This window comes from Hemiscyllium ocellatum, chromosome 48 (assembly GCF_020745735.1).
Source record: "Hemiscyllium ocellatum isolate sHemOce1 chromosome 48, sHemOce1.pat.X.cur, whole genome shotgun sequence".
NCBI classification, from domain to species: domain Eukaryota; kingdom Metazoa; phylum Chordata; class Chondrichthyes; order Orectolobiformes; family Hemiscylliidae; genus Hemiscyllium; species Hemiscyllium ocellatum.
Window position 1 is genome coordinate 12,535,612 of NC_083448.1, and position 19,165 is coordinate 12,554,776.

The 19,165-nt window shown below is 39.1% G+C and overlaps 1 protein-coding gene across 6 annotated transcripts in view; it reads left to right on the plus strand.

The window, feature by feature from the left end:
* The window catches only part of LOC132836945 (cytosolic purine 5'-nucleotidase-like), an 84,675-nt gene that overhangs the window by 37,709 nt on the left and 27,801 nt on the right, over window positions 1–19,165 (plus strand). For 4 of the 6 annotated variants that reach the window (XM_060856527.1, XM_060856529.1, XM_060856528.1 and 1 more), the window contains exons 1-5: window positions 1,139–1,406; window positions 7,475–7,548; window positions 8,051–8,168; window positions 11,560–11,655; window positions 17,631–17,722. In XM_060856527.1, the coding sequence (XP_060712510.1) occupies window positions 1,273–1,406; window positions 7,475–7,548; window positions 8,051–8,168; window positions 11,560–11,655; window positions 17,631–17,722 (514 nt within the window). In that variant the 5' untranslated portion in view covers window positions 1,139–1,272. Of the gene's footprint in view, window positions 1–1,138; window positions 1,407–1,804; window positions 1,827–7,474; window positions 7,549–8,050; window positions 8,169–11,559; window positions 11,656–17,630; window positions 17,723–19,165 lie in introns of those variants that run through there. The other 2 variants (XM_060856530.1, XM_060856531.1) reach the window with 2 other exon arrangements.

The window sequence follows — 19,165 nt, forward strand, 5'->3', positions numbered from 1 at the left end:
CCTTGAATTTGAGAGGGCTGTGTTCTACATATTTCGGCTGGAATTGAATGACAAGAAACAAAGAGGACGACTGTCCTGAGCTTGCGGGAGGGGCGAGAGAGGATATGATTTGTTTGTCGTGACACCTTCACGAGCGCTGTGACCTAACCTTCGTTCTGGTCCAGTTTAATCTTTCGAGGATCAGCACAAATTCTTTGAGTCAGATCTAATCACTTAATCCTTTGATCCACACATTGATCAAATCAACAGCATGTCAAGCAACTTCAACAGATTAAAGCTCTTCGGGAGTAATTTGATTCTGGTGTACAGAGCGTTGTTTCTGCTGTTGAAAATCTGACCTACATTCATTCAGAAACCATTAAATTAATGAAAAGAACAAATCCAGATTAGGTAAAGAACCGACATGAAAGAGTATTGGTTCAAAACTTGCAGCATACAGTAATATCTGCTCTTAATTAGGTTCGTTCCTTCTGCATCCTTTAGCTGAAACATTCTTGCCTACAAAGTCGCAATAGAACTAGGATATTTTGGCACCTGAGTGAACAGGCACGCAGCGAGGTTCAAGAGTCAGAAAATGAAGGGACTCTGGGAGAAAACTGATTGTCAGCTCAGTTTCAGTAAATGAAGTGGGGGGGGGGGGGACATTTTGAAGAACAGAAACCAAAGGATCGAGATAGAAAAATAAGAAAATAAAGAGTTAAAGGTTTATATTTTGAAAATGAACTTTGCTGTTATTTAGTCAGCATCCGCAGGCCAATTATTTCACAGCATCGCGAACTGTTTCGCCGGAATAGCTGCACTCTCTCTTTAGGATGACGTGATGGTGTGTTGAACAGATTATACGTTCAGTGCCTGATGTTTGCTGATGTGAGGAAGTATGAAAACACTTGCACAGAAACTGGATTTTGGTTTCCTTGGAGTGCCAGCCCAATTGTGCAAGTTATCCCCCAGACTTGGGCAAGGTTCGCACAGCGGAGATAGTGTTGATCCATGTACTTGACACACAATCGTCAGAGGTTTGTTCGAGCTTCTGCAGCAGCTGCTGAAACGTGCCGAGCTCCCTGTCAGAGTGAGCACACAGCTCCAATGATAAACTGCAGCCTCGACGCTGTCGCAACTGATAGTGTATCAGAAATGAAAAACTGAAACGTTATTGGATAATTTCAGTTGGAATGGTCACAGGATGAATTCACTGGTTTAGTTCTCGAGTTCTCTTCACGGCGCCACACTCGAAACTTTAAAGCGTGTTAAGTTAGAAAGAACTTGTTCAGTATGGGGAGTGTGACAGGCGAATGCTCAGAGCAGAACGATCATCATTCAAGTCAGGAGAGTCACACGAACGCCCAAAGCACACGGGAGTGCCAAATGGTCGATTATCGATTTTTGAAACGAGACTATCACCACAGGTAATAAAGCTCATAAATATGTTCTGTTCAGAGTCATTCAAATTCAAAGTGCAAAATGTCATGATATAATTCCAATTGCTTCAAATATTCTAGTGTTCAAAATCCAATTAGGTCTGGTTAACTCAGTGGGCTGGAAATGTCGTCTGTTGACAAGAATCATGCCAATGGTTCCACTTCGGCTCTGCAGAAATAGATGTGGTCCTGTTTTCTTACCTTTGACAGTGGAAGCCACCATAACATATTTTTGAAAAAAAATGTTGTATTGAAAAAACGTGTTCTGTGGAAATCCTACGCCTTCGATAACTTGCTTCGCTGAAATACTTTGGACCCTTCGAACTCGCAAATCTGCGAACGACCCTGTTCGACTTCAATGCAAAGACTGAGCCATGTAGTAATGCTCTCAATGCTTCAGCGCCACAAGTAGGTGGAAGTAGTTAAATCATCAACTCCTCTCCTATATTTGTGTTTGTGTTGTTTTTGTAGAAGTCACGATATTGTAAAGAACCATATTCAAAGTGCAGCAAAATATAAAAATGGCTTTGGACTTGGTTTACAGTGCAGCAGAATTCCTCATTCCCCAGGGTGAAGCATTATTTTACTTATTGGGATATTTAACATGCCACAGCTTCGTAATTTATTTTACATCATTTTTAGCACTGAGTAGCGGGAGCAGCTGATACCATGACAAATGTGGAAAAAGGTCAGTCAAATAGAAATTAAATTAAGCTGAATGATATGCATTCTTTCATTCAAATCATGGAAATCCAAAGTAGAAACGTTTCAATGTTAATCTGACTGTGGGAGTGCAATGTGTGCTCAGTAGGTATTTGTGCAGCTTCTTTTGTAATTGCACTAATACAAAATGCACTGTCAGTTGGGGAAGAGAATTTAACACTACAGTTTGATTTCATTTTAACAAAGAAAATTGACCCATATGTCGCAGATCTTTAGTGTCTTTTCAGCAAAGTATTTAAAAATTATGTTGTAAATTGAAAGGAATGGCAGAGGTTGCTCAAACTTTGCTACAGAGAATAACTTGCATATGATTCCCAGTGGAAACACTTCAGAAAAGTTCGCTTGTCATTTTCTATTTTTGTCTGCTGCGTCGCCTCAGTCACAGCATTGATTCTGAGGTTGCACAAAATAAGTAGCATGTACTTTTAAGTTTCAACTTTGATGAGTTAGTTTCAGCTTTCTCCCTGAGTCTCCTTCTCTTTAATTGACTGAGTTCAGCTTCCTTGTATTATACTGCAAAAGAAAATGAAAGAGTTGCATTTAATTGGTGCCTTTTACAACCTCACAACATCAGAAGAATGGTCACTGGATCAGAAACATTTACTCTGCTTTCTCTCCACAATTGGTACCAGACTTGCTGAGTTTCTCCAACAATTTCTGTTTTTGTCCCAAAGAGTTTGATTGCCTATGATGGTTTTTCAATCAGTAATTGCTGTTGTAATGTCAGAAGCACTGTCGTCAATTTGCACATAAGAGATCACACAAAGAACAATGTGATAATATTTGGAAAATCTATTTTGATGAATGTAAGTTGGCTCGCTGAGCTGGAAGGTTCATTTTTCATGAAAATGAACCTTCCAGCTCAGCGAGCAAATTTACATCCAGAACCTCAACCTGAGCTACAAATCTTCTCCAAACTCACTAATCTATTTTAATAGCACTGGTTGAGGGATAAGCATTGGCCAGGACATGAATTTGGAATTCCCCTGCCAGTTTTTTGAAATGGAACTTAGTGATTGATTAATGTACAGTTTAATATCTCAGCCAGAAGATGGTATTTTTGATTGCATAGCATAACTTCAGTGCTGCACAGAAGTGTTTGCTTCAGTTTTCTGCTCAGCAATCAGTTCTGAGACTTGAGGCCACAACATGTTGACTCAGAGTTGAGAATGCTAATAGCCATGTTAATGAGAGTTCAAAGTGTTGAGATGCAGTTGAAAGTCCAAGTGGCACTATTCTGTCCCTGAACTGTGGTCTGGCAGCCAGCGGGTTAACCACTTCTTAGCATTCTGTTATCAAGGCCATGACCATCTGTGTTGACCACTGTTCTTTATTATCATGCAGTCTGAGTTCATGCTGATTGTTTATTATCAATTCATGCCCTTGTGGACCAACCACATGATATGTGGTCTGTGGATATTTCATTCATTCAGCTGACTGAATGCTGTTGTTGCTGTGTTATCAGAGATTGTCCCATGATTGTGCACTGGTATGCTCTATGATGATGAAATCTACCAGTTAACAGGTCAGAGTTCATGAAATACTTCAATCAAGTCAAATAGATTTAAGTAACTGCATAATTTCCATCTGTGCTTGTAATTTTGAGTTAGAAATTGTGGCTGTTCGTCCTTATTTTTGAAGAATCTTTGACTAATTATGCCTTTGAAGTTTTTTGGCATTTTCTGCAACAACAGAGTTGAGTTTTCATCATTACGAACAACTCAAGGAATATATCATGCTGCTGATAGTCTGCTATATAATCAGATAGTGGTACTGAATCACAAACATGTCCACACTGGAAGGTTTTGTGTGTGTGGTTTGAACCCATTTTGCAAGAGTAATTTCCCCCCTGTAAATGTTGACTCTTTTCGAATAGTTCCCTGTGGTCTCAATGCTAGCTTTGTTCCACTGCTTCATCTCAATGTCCATTCTTTCCATTTGAGCTAAGACAGGCACGCACAGCTTTCAGCAGCTCTGACTCCTCTGTTTGATGCAACCATTTGGGGGAAAGATGCTCAAGTATGCCTTTCAATAGCCCCACCTTTTTTGCAACAGGTTTCCGATTTCCTGTGCCAGAAAATTTCTGCAGCTGAATTTACTTGCCTTGTGATTGACACACAAACACAATTCGTAATTGAGTCTCTGCAACTAAGAAGTTCATCCTGCGAACTGTTCTTTGAAATTTACTTGAAATACTGTTCGTAACCATCAGATCGAGCATTTTCTTGACAACACTGGAGTTCCAGTTTGTTTTTAGCAGGTGGCCGAACAGAGCATGGTCCTGCACAGATTGAAGAGAAACCTCTCCACATGGGACTCCAAACACTGATTTTGCCTGGGCTCTATGGTGGAAGCAGACACACCCACTGTTTCCTATATTTAAATTACTCAAGTTGAAAGGTCAAGGTGCATTGGACCCCAATGAAAAGAATTGTATCTCAACACTTTTTAGGTACATAATGGATGAAAAACTTGTTGCTTTGCATGTCATTTAGTCACCTGAATGGCATATTTAATTCCCTTTACTTTGGATTAGGCTGTTGTTGGCAATGGGCTTGGTTTTCTGTGAGAAATCAGGAACAGCAGAGAACAAACAAACCTGCATGTGTTACTGTCAGCAACAAAACTCTTGTTTCCACTTAATAGTTTACTTTCATTTAAGTAACAATTGATTGCATTGTCAAGGATTATGGAGCATGACCAAAGTGAGAAATTCAAATTTTTGAATCCTGGGATTAGCAAGAATATATTTACTGAATTTCCAAATTTGAAAAATTGTAAGCAGGTGTCAGTCGTCTATATGGGATTTTATGTTAATATCCATTTTCCAGATTCTTAAAAACAATCACCTATAACTGTTGAGAACTATAACATATCACAAAAACAGCACAGTAATAACAGTGAACCTGGATACATTTCTCCAGTACAAAACTACAGTATTTACAATGTTTTGTGCAATCTTTGTTTGAGATCCATGCTGCTACTGTCCCAAAACTCCACGAGTTTCACCTTTGCAGTAAGCCTCACATATAATATTTATCAAATACCTTTTGAAATTGCAATTGCACAATATCAACTGCATACCAATATTTGCCCTCTCAGTTATCTCGTCAAAAACTTAAACCAAATTCATCAAATGCAATTTGCCTACGACTAGTTCATGCTGACTCTCATTTGTTAATCTGTATTTGCACAAGTGCCTGATAATTTTTCTCTGAGTTATTGTATCTAACAGTCTCCCCACCATGAGCATTTAAGTGTAATTACCAGATTCATCTCTCCCTTTTTTGAACAATCCTCTAGTCCTTTGTCACTCACCATATTTCTGAAGAGGAATGGCAAGTTATAATGTGTTACCCTTTGCTCATCATTGGAGCATTCATCCTAAGTGATTTGGCTTTTAAGTGTTGCAAATGTTTCTGGTCCTTTCTGTTTGTCTATTTTTATGTTACGCAGTCCATTAACAACTTACTCTTGACTTGTTTTTATCTATATACACTTCACAATCCATCACTTTAATTCCTGAGTGGAAAAGTGTGCATTGACTTCAATCTCATTCAAAATGTGGAAGAGGATAAGCAGGACAACTAAAGAGTTTTTTTGAAAAGCAATATCTCAATTTGTTTAAAGGGTTAGGAAGATTAAAACCTGAGTACCTCATTAAAATGACGAAAGATGCAAAAGTCTTATACTTCGACACACCCAGCAAGATGACATATCTCTGAATGAAATAAGTCGAGACCCAAGCATGGTTTATTTCCTTGGTCACCAATCCAAAAGAAAAGTGTTTGGGCATGGTTGCTGCACATTGTTGTCCCATTTCCTTAACAGTCGAAGCAAACATTCAGAGACAACAGTATGGCTCTACCTTCTTCATCTTTATTCCGAGTCCTGGAGAAGAGCGATCACCCATGCACACAACGACATGAGTTCTCAGTCTCCTCTCGAACAGCAGATTCTGAAGGAATTGTATAGTTTCTTACAGGGAGCAGCATCCAAATAAGGCAACATCTATATTGATTGGGTGACAGTTAGAATCACTGAGCATCAACAGTAAATTTAAGCCATCTGGCATTACTCAGTGGATGTTCTTCACCTCATTTAACCACTATCCTTGCCTCCAGCACCTCACTGTTTATTGCAAGTTCTTATCTGGTCACATTCGTGCTAGATGAGCCTTTGTCAATCCAACCCTAAGCTAACTCTTTCTCTATCTGCTCATACCTTATACACTTTCTCAAGGTCTCCTGTACTGTTCAAATTTGTTTTGATCTTGCACAGCTCAACAAGGCATGAGTGAAATTCACCTTACAGCCAAGAGTTTCTCTGAATGTACCAAAAGCAAAGTTGTTTTATTTATTTATTCATTTGTGATATTTTGTACTTGATTGTCAGACCTTCACAGAGTTGTGTGTCACATGGACGACATGCTGATCAATTGGGCATCAGTTGAAGAGCATGATCAGAGAGTGCCTGTAATAATAGGTCACACATTACATTAAAATCTACTTTGCCAGGCCTAGGAATGGGACAACAGGTGTCGACGAAAGATTGAACAAAAAAAGTACAATTGTTCAGAGTTGTGCACCAACAGAGCTCTTGCATCATTTGTACTCCTGCTCGAACTGCAGATATCTAAACCAGTTGTGTTTGAACCATCCTCACATTATTAATTGTTATGAACTGAATGCTGAACCTGATAAGAGGAGAACCTCAGACCTCATTCAAAAGTGAGTCAAAGGCAACCATCATTCACCCAACAAATTATCAGTCTTTTGTGTTCAAAGAAAATACTTTCGGGGATGATTGCAAAACTTTCAGATTATCTTTATTTATAAAGTCAAGGACTTGGCAATGTACGGTAGAAGGGGTTGTAGTAAATGTAATTATATGAACAAATGGACAACGAGAATTGACTGGAAACAAACTTGGAAGAAGATATTGAATCTGATTTTTAAAGAATTACGACTGATTGAGTGCCATAAGCAACATCTGCTGTAATGATTGAATGAGGTCTACTGGGTCCTTTAAAAAGATCCTTTAAAAAGTCAAACCTAAGATCAGGTCTTCAAATCACCTATGTGTAAATGGATACTATATCTTTGTGACATAAAAAATAGTTGCAGAGATGTATACTATTCACGAGAAGAGACTCTTCTAGTTTGACCAGAAGGTAGTGATTCTCATCCATAGTCAACTATGGAGAGCCCTGGAAAAATGTATACCTCGAAGGCATTGGTGGCAGGGCATACAACAAAATTGAATGAATTTTGTCTCTAATTTCTATTTTTGTGAGGAACTCACAATAGGATGTTTTTGTGTTTGGTCTGCAGGGTGTTTGTGAACAGGAGCTTGGCGCTTGAAAAGATTAAATGTTTCGGCTTTGACATGGACTACTCTCTGGCAGGTAAGGAAATTTCTTGTTCACGCTATCAGTTAAATGACTGGGTATAGTTTGAAGGCAGACCCAATAACAGCAATGAAGTTTGTAGAGGAGAAGAAGTGAATAAATCCCAACCAGAGCTGAAGGCACAATAATTGATCTCAGTCAGGAAAATTAAAAAATTAAAAACAAAACGTATTGGAGAAACTCAGCAAGTCTGGCAGCATCTGAAGAGAGAAAAATCAGAGTTAATGTTTTGAATCCAGGAACCCTTCTTCAGTCTGTTCTCAATGTTACATGCTCATTATGCTTTGAAATAATTTCATGTTCTTTGGCTTGAGTACATACGAGCTTCTCACAGTTTAAAGGAGAGTATTCAGAATAGATAGGAGGAGATTTCTTGATTATCTTGATTTCTTAGTCATCTTGATCGTGTTTATCATTGCATTGCTATCATGCTGATTTTTCCTAATGATCTCTGAAAGATAATGCTGTATATATGCTGAAAGATGCTTTTATTGTACAGTATACAGGTCTCCTGAATATGAAGAGCTTGGCTTTCAGCTGATGATAAATCACTTGGTTTCAAAGGGATATCCACAGGAGTTGCTTCTCTACACATATGATCCCACTTTTCCAACCAGGTAAAGCCAGCATTTCGACTTTTGCGGCTGTGGAGATGGTCTAACTCAAGTACCCATTCCCTGGAAGGATATGACATAGCTGAGTATGTTCCTTTGGGTGAAACTATGATATCAGATGACAAGATGCTTTGTCATTTTGGGTTTAGCCAGTTATGTCTTTTATGAGGGGATTGAACAGTGACAGGGTTATGCTTTTTTTGTTAGTTACTTAGAAAACAGAAATGTTCAACTACGAATTATCAGATGAACCTGCAGTGTCATACTTACAGGAGAGGTGAGAAACCTGACAAAAATCTCTAATTTTCAGAATCCTCCATATTTTTAGCTTTTTAATAAGAGAGAAGTACAAATGTTCAGGTAAGTGCTATTGGATCGGATGGTATGAGCAGTGCTATGAAATTGATTCAGGTAGGTAGTTCTGTGCTGAGGAGATGGAACACCAACTTGAAGAATTTTTCATGTCGAGGGTAGTGCCCATCTGGTACAAGCTGCCAAAAGAAATGGTGGAGGCGGGTATAGTGACAGCATTTAAAAGGCATTATTGTTGTGGGGGAATCTGATGGTGCCATCGTAGTATCCCTACCTCTGGAGCAGGAGGCCCAGATTCAGGCCCACCTGCTCCAGAGGTGTGTAATAACATCTCTGAACAGGTTGGTTAGAAAAATAGGTTAAATAAAAATAAAGTGCTGATTATTCTCTCTCCAAATAAGTGAAAACATCGCAAGACATCTGAATGAGTAGATGAATAGAAAGAGCTTGGAGGTATTTTGATCAAATGCTGGTAATGCGACTGGGATAGATTGGGATGTCTGGATGGCAGGGACTCTGTGACTCTGACTCTATAAATGGTGCAAAGAATAAGGAATGGCAAATGGACTTGAATCTGCAAAAATCTAAGTGAATTCCATTATTAAGGGGAAGAAGTATGATTTCAATATGGTGGCTGTTTCTCCATTGATCACACGAGAAGACGAAATATGTAACTTCAAAATTTCTGGCTACTGTTGATTTATGAACGACGAGAACCAAGAACTTACTTGCATCTTAGTGATATTTGATTGTCAATCAAAAAGATTATTTTAAAAGATGGTGTATTCAGCTCTCTGTTTATGACAAAAACTATGTTGATGAGAAAGACAATCAAAAAGTGTGGCATTGTTGGCTTCAGAACTTAAAAGTCGAAATTCATAGACAGATGGTAGAATATGAGTTTTTTTTATTGAAAAAGAAAGATTGGCATGAACATAGCACATTTTATGGATTTGCAACATCCCAAAGCACTTCAGAGCAAAACGAAATCTTTAAACTGAAGTCAGTATTGTCGCTGAGGAAATGCGACAACTAAGCAGTACCCAACAAGCTACTATACATGTCTGTGTGATGACAATCAGATGATCTGTTGTTCGTGATGTTGATTGAGGACTGTACATTCACTGGGAATCCATTCACAGGATATTTTATGTAAACCGGACCTTGATTAAACGTCTTATCTAAAAATGGCACCTCCAAAAGTGCAGAACTGTCCTTCTGTATTGTCTGAGCATAGTATTTTGTGCTTAACATGCTGGTGTGGACAGGAACTCAGTACCTTCCAATTCAGAGGCAAGAGTGCTTTCCATTAGGTGACAATTGAGGGAAGATTCGATATTTGGTTCCTTTAATGTAAAAATGATGAGCAACACAGCACTTGAAAGACCCACAGAGTTGAGTTGTGGTGGAGTTGTATGAAGTGTTTGTAAAGAGCCTTACTGTGGGACTGTCCTCCTCAGTCTTTATTGCAGCATATCTGCAATGAGTTAAAGGCATGTGAAAGCTGTATTAACCCATTAAAGTATCTTAACAGCGGGGTTTTTTTTTGTCACATGGGCACAGTTCTACAGATGGTATTCTGCTAATTTGGCTGTTGCCTACAGTTCTTAACAGATACATTCAGCAATGCCTGCTTTCAAAGTGTTTTCCATGAGTTCATCTGTGGTCTGTTCTTAGTCTTGCAGAAGTGAATAATTTTGGGCAGAATATCAGCAAATTACATGACAGAAATGTTTACGAGTTCATTACTGTGACACAAGCTCCCAGAATAGGAACACAATGAGCCCATTTTAAGAGGATATCCTTCTTTCAAAGCGGAGGTCAAATCATGATTCCTGGGTACAGCCTTATGTATCTATTCAAGTGTAACCTCAATATCAGATCCATGTCCAACGTGATCCTTTCTCTTATGTGTTAGTCTATAGCCATGCAAACAAAGATCTGAGGACACATGATACAAATGCCATGCTTATGAACCTACTTTTCTGATTTGCATGTTTAACCAAGTGATGTTTGTGCCTTATTTCCTGATTGTCATGGATAAATAATTGATGCCAATCCTAGTTATACATGAGATCAAATATTAAGAATGTTAATCACAAAAGCCAAAATGAAGAGCCTTTATATTGCTTTCTTGAAGGATGTCACTGACATTGTAAAGTGATAAGACCAGATTCAGTGTTGAAAAGACAACAAGATCTACTTGCCATTGGATATGGTTACGTGGAACATATATGTATTACACGTTCATGTGTCACATGTTCTTATGTGAATATGTGTCTTGCATAAATCTCCCATCTTGTAAGGCAAGAAGTACATGTTTAGCATCTGCAACAACACATTCATGACAGAATGCATGAAGGTGTTATATACTCCTCTACAATTATATTTTTACCTATTGTCAGATTCTTAGTGTGAAAATGTGATCAACAAAGAAATACATTCATGGGGTTTGTCATGACACACTGCAAAAAAACTGACTCTGATTTGAAGTTCAATTCAGCCTCAGCATCTGGCCCACAATACCACCTTCCATGCAGTCTTGCAAGGCGAGCATCTGACATTGTGTCTGCCTTCAGCCCTTCTTCAACACTTACATAGAACTTAGCCCTGTTTGAGAACCTTGCCTTGGCTTTGTATCCCTGCTCCACAGTCTGCATCTGATTTAAATGGCCATAGTTTCGAGGCACTGCTATTCAATCAGTTTGATAATTTATTTGCATGGGGTCTGTTAATACATGAAACCTCAATAAATTCATCGAACCATTTTGACTGTATGCTATTGTAAATTTAAAAGAGACTCAGAAAACATTTATTGTTCCTCCAGGTAACTGACTAAGTGTTTCTCCAAAGTGCTTTCTCAAAGTAGAATGTGAAATCTTTGGAGATTTAGTTAATATTTGGAACCATACAATTTGAAAAATGGTCATTGGGATACAAAGATGAAAATAGATTAACCTTAAAATGTGATCCGATCCTCAATTAGCTTCTAGTTTTGGTGTAAATGTTTACCTTTTCTGTGTTCATATATTAGCATCCTGTGGCAAATCTCCATTTTAACCGTGATACTTTAATTTTACAGAGGGCTCATGATTGATACTCGACATGGAAATCTTCTGAAAGTGGACTCTCATGGCAACATCTTGGTGTGTGCTCATGGCTTCAGGTTCCTTAAGGGGTATGTCAGGCTGTTTAAATCATCTGTAGCAGTTTTGTAAGTGGGGACGGGGTTTTAATTTCCAAGCAAAGACTCAATTTTAGGACAATGCTGCACAATATGTTGTCCAATGAAGTGTCGACTCCTGAAAAATGGCTTCATATTTTGAAAATAGAGAGATATTCCTCTGGGTACCTGCTGCAACAGATGGGGTCACACACAATATTTGCTAACTGCAGAGATTTGGAAGAACCCTTTGCCGCTCATGACCATTATGTACAAACATGAAAGAAACTGGTTAACACAGATGCCATAGCAGAGGTGCTGCAGTACTCAAAAGATTATACTCAAGGGAAACCTATATGAAGGAATGTGAGATTGACCAGCAGTCTGTAGGATTGAAGGGTGATGCAAGATCTGAAAATGTGGAGTCAGGCTGTGCGTGACAACAGGAGCTCATTATTGTTCTACGTCAACTGAACTGTGCAGATGGTTGAGTGCTGTCACCAGAAACATGAAGCTGTCTGTCCAACCATGGAGTGCTTTCACAGAAATGTTGATGGGAGATGTTCAGTGTTGTAAAACTTGAAAGAATATATGTTACCGAGAATCAAATGTTGCAATGTTAGATTTTCAACTTTAAACACGTAACTGCTTTTTGGGCATGGCTGCCTTTTTTATTGTCTAAATAGTAGAAGGTCAAAAGGAATAGATATTTCAGTTCAATCAATCCCTGTATTCTGAACATTTCATCACATTATTTGCTTATGGAAGAGAACTTCTGAGACAATGCAGAAATCAAGTCTGAAGTGGGACATGATTTACTGCAGACGCAGGCAGCCAAAGATATAATGGATTTACTTCATAGTTTACTTAGCAATTAATTGGATTTGCATAACTTTCACATTGAAATAATATGCTTGATATATGGTTCAGAGTGCATATCAAAGTTTGAAATTTTAAAAAATATATGTTTTCATGAAATAAGAGGTTAAAATTGAGGGAGCACTGTTTCCCCTTTACTGTAGAATGCTTCTACCAATCCCTCTACCTGTGAGGACAAGCTAAGAGTTCTCTGCTTTTCCTTGGAGGCTGATCCACTGCCACCATCTTCTGGGTGATTGACATTGTTCTTTTATTTAACATGCAATACTTGCTCAAATGAAAAGTTGTTGCTGTGTCTAACAACATGTGTCCTTGCAATGCCTTTGGTGCATATGAAACATTCTTTGCTCCAGTTCTACTCAGGGCTCTTCCAAAAATCTTTCTTTCAATATATTGATAATTGTGTCAGTGTCATGTCCTGCTTGCCCCAGAACTGCAATTAGTGATCAATTTCACTTACAAATTCCTTTCTTCCTTCTACTTCACAAGTCTGCCTTTAACATTTTTCTTCCCTTTCTCAACTTCTTTTTCTGTGTTTCTGGGCTGAATCCCACTGATTTTCAACTTAACTACGTGGCCAAACACCCTGCCTCCATCCTCCCAGTTCATTTGTGTTGTTGCAATTGTTCCGATCATGTTACCTTTCATAACCTCCTGATAGCACTCTTTTTTTCTCAACCAAAGAAACTCTCTTATGTTTCACATTATGCTCAATTGTTTCCTGAACGTTCCATACACTTCTGCTCTTATCCTTTGGTTGCAAGGTTTTTGTTGAGGTTGAAGGGACAGTTTCCAAAAACTGGAGCGGGTAGGATAAGATTTCTGTAAGCAAATTCTGAGCAGGAGGAGATTGAATATGAGGAAGTTTAAAAACTGAACTCTTGGATTTCCTTGCCCCAATCCAGTTTTCCTCAGGAATAGTCAGATGATAAATTGTGGCTTCCTGCTTAGGACACTGAATTACAAAAGTGCAAAATAAGAATTTCACCATCTTTGAACATTTTACTTGCATTTGAGCTGGTTGAATTTGTGATTAATCAGCATTCAGGAAATGACTGGGCAATTTTAACTGTGATCTTATTTGGTTTCTGACAGATGGAATATGCTCCCCACAAGTTACCTACCCCCTGCCCAATGTAATTTTTTTCAAATCGGTTGGTTCATTTGCAAATCCCAAGTTCTCTTTACCAAACAGAAGTTTCTGATGACATTTAGACTTTAATCCTTCGGTATAAATAGCTGGTTCTTAAGCTCTAGGCCTCAGATTCCTTGCATAGCTGTGGTTTAAGTGAACTGTATTGCAACATAGATAAGCCTTGTCCACTTCTGTTCCGCCCAGCGGTCATAAGCCTTTCTTGTTCCATTGAAAGTTTTCAAAATAAATAGAGATCAAAAGAATTCACAAAGGTTAACAGGAAAGAATGGAACAAAATGTGATGCAAAGCAAAGCCCTGCTACATTTGGTCATTTTCAGCCAGAGCCTCATCGCTTTGGGATCTTTATAAAATTGGTCAGGTAATGCAAATATCCTTCATCTGGAAATACTGCAAAGATCCATTAAAAATGAGTAGAAAGTAAACATGCAGGAGAGGAGGTTTTGAAAGAGTGCATGAGATGCTGTAAGGAGACAGAAATATCACTGATACAGGTTTCTGATAAAGGAAGGTTCAAACCATATTTTAAAGCATGTCTCCACCATTAAACATTGAAGAGACTTTAGAAAACCATCAGATATAGGAGTAGAATTAGGCCATTCAGCCCAATGAATTTGCTCTGTCTTTGATCATGGCTCACATGTTTTTCAATCCCATTTGCCTTCCTTCTCCCTGTAATCTCTGTTCCCCTTACTCATCAAGAACCTATCTATCTCTATCTCAAACACACTCAACGAACTGGCCTCCACAACCTTCAGAAATGGGTTACACAGATTCACCACCCTTTGGCGGAACAAGTTCCTCCTCATCTTGGTTCTAAAATGTCATCCCTTCACTCTGAAGCTGTGTCCTTGGATCTTCGTTTTTCCTACTTGTGAAAATATGTTCCCCACATCCACTCTATTGAAGCCTTTCAGTATTCTGTAAGTTTCAAAGAGATGTCCCCTCATCCATTTAAACTCCTTTGAATACAGAGTCCTGAACTACTCCTCAGAAGATAGGCTTTTCATCCCAGAGTTCATTTTTGTGAACCTTCTCTCGACCTCTCTAAGGACAGCACATCCTTCCTTACATTTGAGATCCACAACCTTTCACAATATTCCAAGTGTGGTCTGTCAAGAGCCTTATACAACCTCAGCAATACATCTCTGCTTCTCGTATTCTAGCCCTCTCAAAGTGAATACTAGCATTGCATCTGCCTTCCAAATTGCCAACTGAATCTGCAGGTTAATCTTCAGAGAATCCTGAATGAGGATTCCCAATTCTCTTTGGACTTCGGATTTCTGAAGCTTTTCCTGATTGAGAAAATAGTCTACGCCTCTATTATTCCTATCAAAATGCATAACTTCATCCTATCCCATACTGTATTCCATCTGCCATCGTTTCTGCTCACTCTCCTAACTTGTCCAAGTCCTTCTGCAGACTCCCTGTCTCAACACTTATTGTCTCTCTGCCTATCTTTGTGCCATCTGAGCAATAATACCCTTTATGCCTTCATCCAGATCATTAGTATTTGCATGACTAATTTTGGTTCCAGCAGTCACCCCTGTGGAACTCCATTTGTCGCTGCCTACCATGGTTAGAAAATCCTGTTTATCCCCACGCTCTGATTTCTGCCAAGCAGCCAGTCCTCTCTCCATGCCAGTACCTTGCCCCTAACACCATGGGCTCTGATCTTATTTAGCAGCTTACTGAACAACACTTTGTCAAAGGTGAATGAAAGCGGTTTGTGTTACATTTCAGTGGCCTTTGTGTGACAGTCAGATTTCAATTGCACTGCCCCTGCATTTAATTTACAAGCTACTATTTACTCATTACAGGTGGGAAATCATTTGATAATTGTCTGTCATCTCAGATCTATGAATTAACCTTTATCATGCCCACTTCAGAGTCTTTTTCAACTTGACAACAATTTAATTTCCGTTCTGCCCCTCAGGCTGCTGTGGATAGCTCAGTCATTGAGTCCATTCAAGATTGTGGTGAATGAAGTTTTGAACATGAAAGGGGAAAAAAGGATAACGGGATCTGGCAGGAAAGTGGAGATGAGATAGAATATCAATCATGATCTTATTTAATGATGAAGAGGAATGAAAGAATCTAGTCCTACTTTCAGTGTTCTGAGTAGTAAAGTTGAGAGAGATTTATCGACGCAAGTGCCTAATATGGATGTAGATGAAGTGGGCATGCAGGATGTGTGCCAGCAAGTTGTAAAAACAGGGTGCAACACAGCCTGTGACTTCCCAGTTAGGACTACAGTGTTCATTATTACAGACTATCTTGTATAGCTTGTAATGCTGTTTTTAAAAATTCATGCAGCGGTAGCTGGACTGAATGTGTTAATGTACTGTCACTGCTGTCATCAGCATCCACTGAACTGAAGCATCAAAAACCTGTGTGTCAAGAGTTATTGGCAAGCTCGCACAATCAGTGATAGAAAAGAAAACATCACAACAGCCATATCAGGGCTACTTCAAATGGGGATATTTCAAAATGCTTCTTTCAAGTACAAGCCACTTCCAGTACCACACTGGTAGGACTGGCAACCGAGGAGCAGTTTACTTGCTAAGCATTATCTGAAGGAGGATAACATCCAAAGTCTGAAGGAGATGTGAGAAAAAGCAAAATGAAATGAAAGAGAAACTTTGATATCAATCTCCAGGGTCATTGCTCAGTTTTGGATTGACTACTCGGGGTTGAAGAGCTCTGAGGGCGTAGATTAGGAAGTGGAGATAAGCCATCAATCAAATGAGCCATGATTTTATTGAATGCAGGTTTAAAGGGAAATATGATCTACTTATGCTCGTATTTCTTATGATCTGATGATTGTTGGAGTGTCTATAACACTTGTTTATTTATGTCTGTTTACGCTACATCCCAAATCCTTGATGATAAGGCAACAGCTATTGTTGAAGTGCAGTGACTGACATAACAAACAACTGGTAAACAGAGAGTGTTGTCCCACCAGTTGTTCACATAGCAGAATGCTGAGAAAGGCACTTCAAAGGAAATTCACAAACCGTGTTGAATTTCATTCTAAAATCGGATTGAAACATAATTTTCCAAGAAGTATAAAAGAGATTAGTCACTGCAGTCATTCTCCTACTTTGTCGAATGTTGCTGCAAGCCTGAGATGAGAATTTTACCCACGCTACAGTCTAATCTTCACAGTATATTTCTGTGTCAAGTCATCACAAAATGAATTCAGGGTTCTATTCTTTCTTCATTTGCCACACAGCAGTTGGTTGAAAAGAGCTTCAAATTAATTGTAATATATCCTTTTCACTGAAGTTGTTGGAAAGGAATGTCAGATAGGATGTATAATGAATGGCTGATCAGCTGTAAGGGGAGTCGATGGTTTAGTGGTATTATCGCTGGACTGTTAATGCAGAGATCCCGACAATGTTCATGGACCTGAGTTCGAATCCTGCCATGACATATGGTGGAATTTGAATTAAGTAAATATCTGGATTTAAGAATCTAATGATTATTATAATCCATTGTCAGAAAACCCATCTCTTTCACTAATGTCGTTTAGGGAAGGAAGTTTGCCCACCTGGTCTGGCCGACATGTCACTCCAGACCCACAACAATGTGGTTGACTCTGAACTGGTGTTCGGGCAATTAGGGATGGGTAATAAATGCTGCCTAACCAGTAACTCCCTCATCTCGTGAATGAATAGTAAGAAAAATTTCCAAGTTTACACCATTGTCAATAGACATAATCACCTTCTGGTCTGTTTCTGTCTGCTGTGCCACATCTCCTCATGAAAATCTTATTACACCTTCTTCCATTTTTATTGCAGTAAGAATCAGATGAATATGACTCAGTTGTGTTGAATCCAATTCTATGAATATTTTGCATTGAGTAGGTCATGTTGTGTTGTTTTGCATTGCTGAAAGATCTCAAACCAAACATTTCCTGTAACCCCTCCTATTTTCATCATTCTTCACCTCCAGAGCAGAGATTCTTGAGCAGTACTCCAACAAATTTATCCAAAGAGATGACACGGAACGCTTTTACATTCTCAATACCCTCTTTCACCTTGCTGGTAGGTTGAAACATTTCCTATAACTGATTTTAACATGCTTCACATTACAACATTCTTTAGCAGTAGCAGCTAACAGGATGTAACCTGTTGGGTTGAGCCTGTCAGAAGGTATCACTTCCACATTCAGGGGCAGACAGTTGTCACCATGGATGAAAAATAATTTTCAATATGTTGTCAACAGCTACAGATCATTTTGAAGTGTACTTTCTCTATTGTGTGTATTGGAGTTTCAGCTCCACAGATCATTGTTGTACTGAAGCTTTGAGGACAGTTAATATCTTTATACTGGTTCTGTATGGTATTCCTTTGTGATGATGCTACTCCTTTAACAAGATTATGTTGTTCTTTGTTTTTTTTAGAGGGGTCATAAATGCAGAGTTGCCGAGAGGTCTGGCTTACATGAGTTTTAGGACCAACTTGATTGTAGCTAATAGATACTGCTTCAGCCAAAAGGCTTCCAAGTTTAAAAAAAACACTTTGAAAGGGGATGTACAATGAAAGGGGAGTGACCAGTTCTCCCAGCTCAGCTTTTCTCTGGTTTGGTTTGGTTTTAGCAAGCAGTCAGTTGTGAAGCTGCTGGACACACAGAAGCAAGTCCACACTGATCCTCCCTCTCTCTGACATCTCTCCTGTAAGACCTGTATTAAATTTTACCTTTTGTGACAAGAGGTGTTTTTGGGCATTGTTGCACAAATTTGGAACAGCATCATTAACCTATTTCGGAGAGGTTAAGTTATTCTGAGAGGTGAGAGGGCTGAGAGATGGCAAATGGAGTTTAATGTGGACAAGTGTGAGGTGATACACTTTGGCCGGAGTAATTGGAATGTAAAGTACTGGGCTTATGGTAGGATTCTTGAGAGTGCAGATGAGCAGAGAGATCTCGTTGTCCATGTTCACAGATCCCTGAAATTTGCCACCCAGATTGACGGGGTTGTTTAAGAACGCATACAGTGTTTTGGCCTTGATTAATAGAGAGATTGAGTTCCGGAACAAGGAGGTTATGCTGCAGCTGTGCAAAGCTCTGGTACAGCCACACTTGGAGAATTGTGTACAGTTCTGGTCACTGCATTATAAGAAGGATGTGGAAGCTTTGGAAAAGGTGCAGAGGAGATTTACTAGGATGTTGCCTGGTATGGAAGGAATGTCTTACGAGGAAAAGCTGAGGGCCTTGAGGCTGTTCTCGTTGGAGAGAAGAAGATTAAGAGGTGACTTAATAGAGACATAAAAGATAATCAGAGGATTAGATAGGGTGGACAGGGAGAGCCTTTTTCCAAGTATGGGGACGGCGAACACAAGAGGACACAACTTTAAAGTGAGGGGGGAATAGGTATAAGACAGATGTCAGAGGTAGTTTCTGTACTCAGAGAATAGTAAGGGTATGGAATGCTTTGCCTGCATCGGTAGTAGATTCGCCAAGTTTAAGTGCATTTAAGTCGACATTGG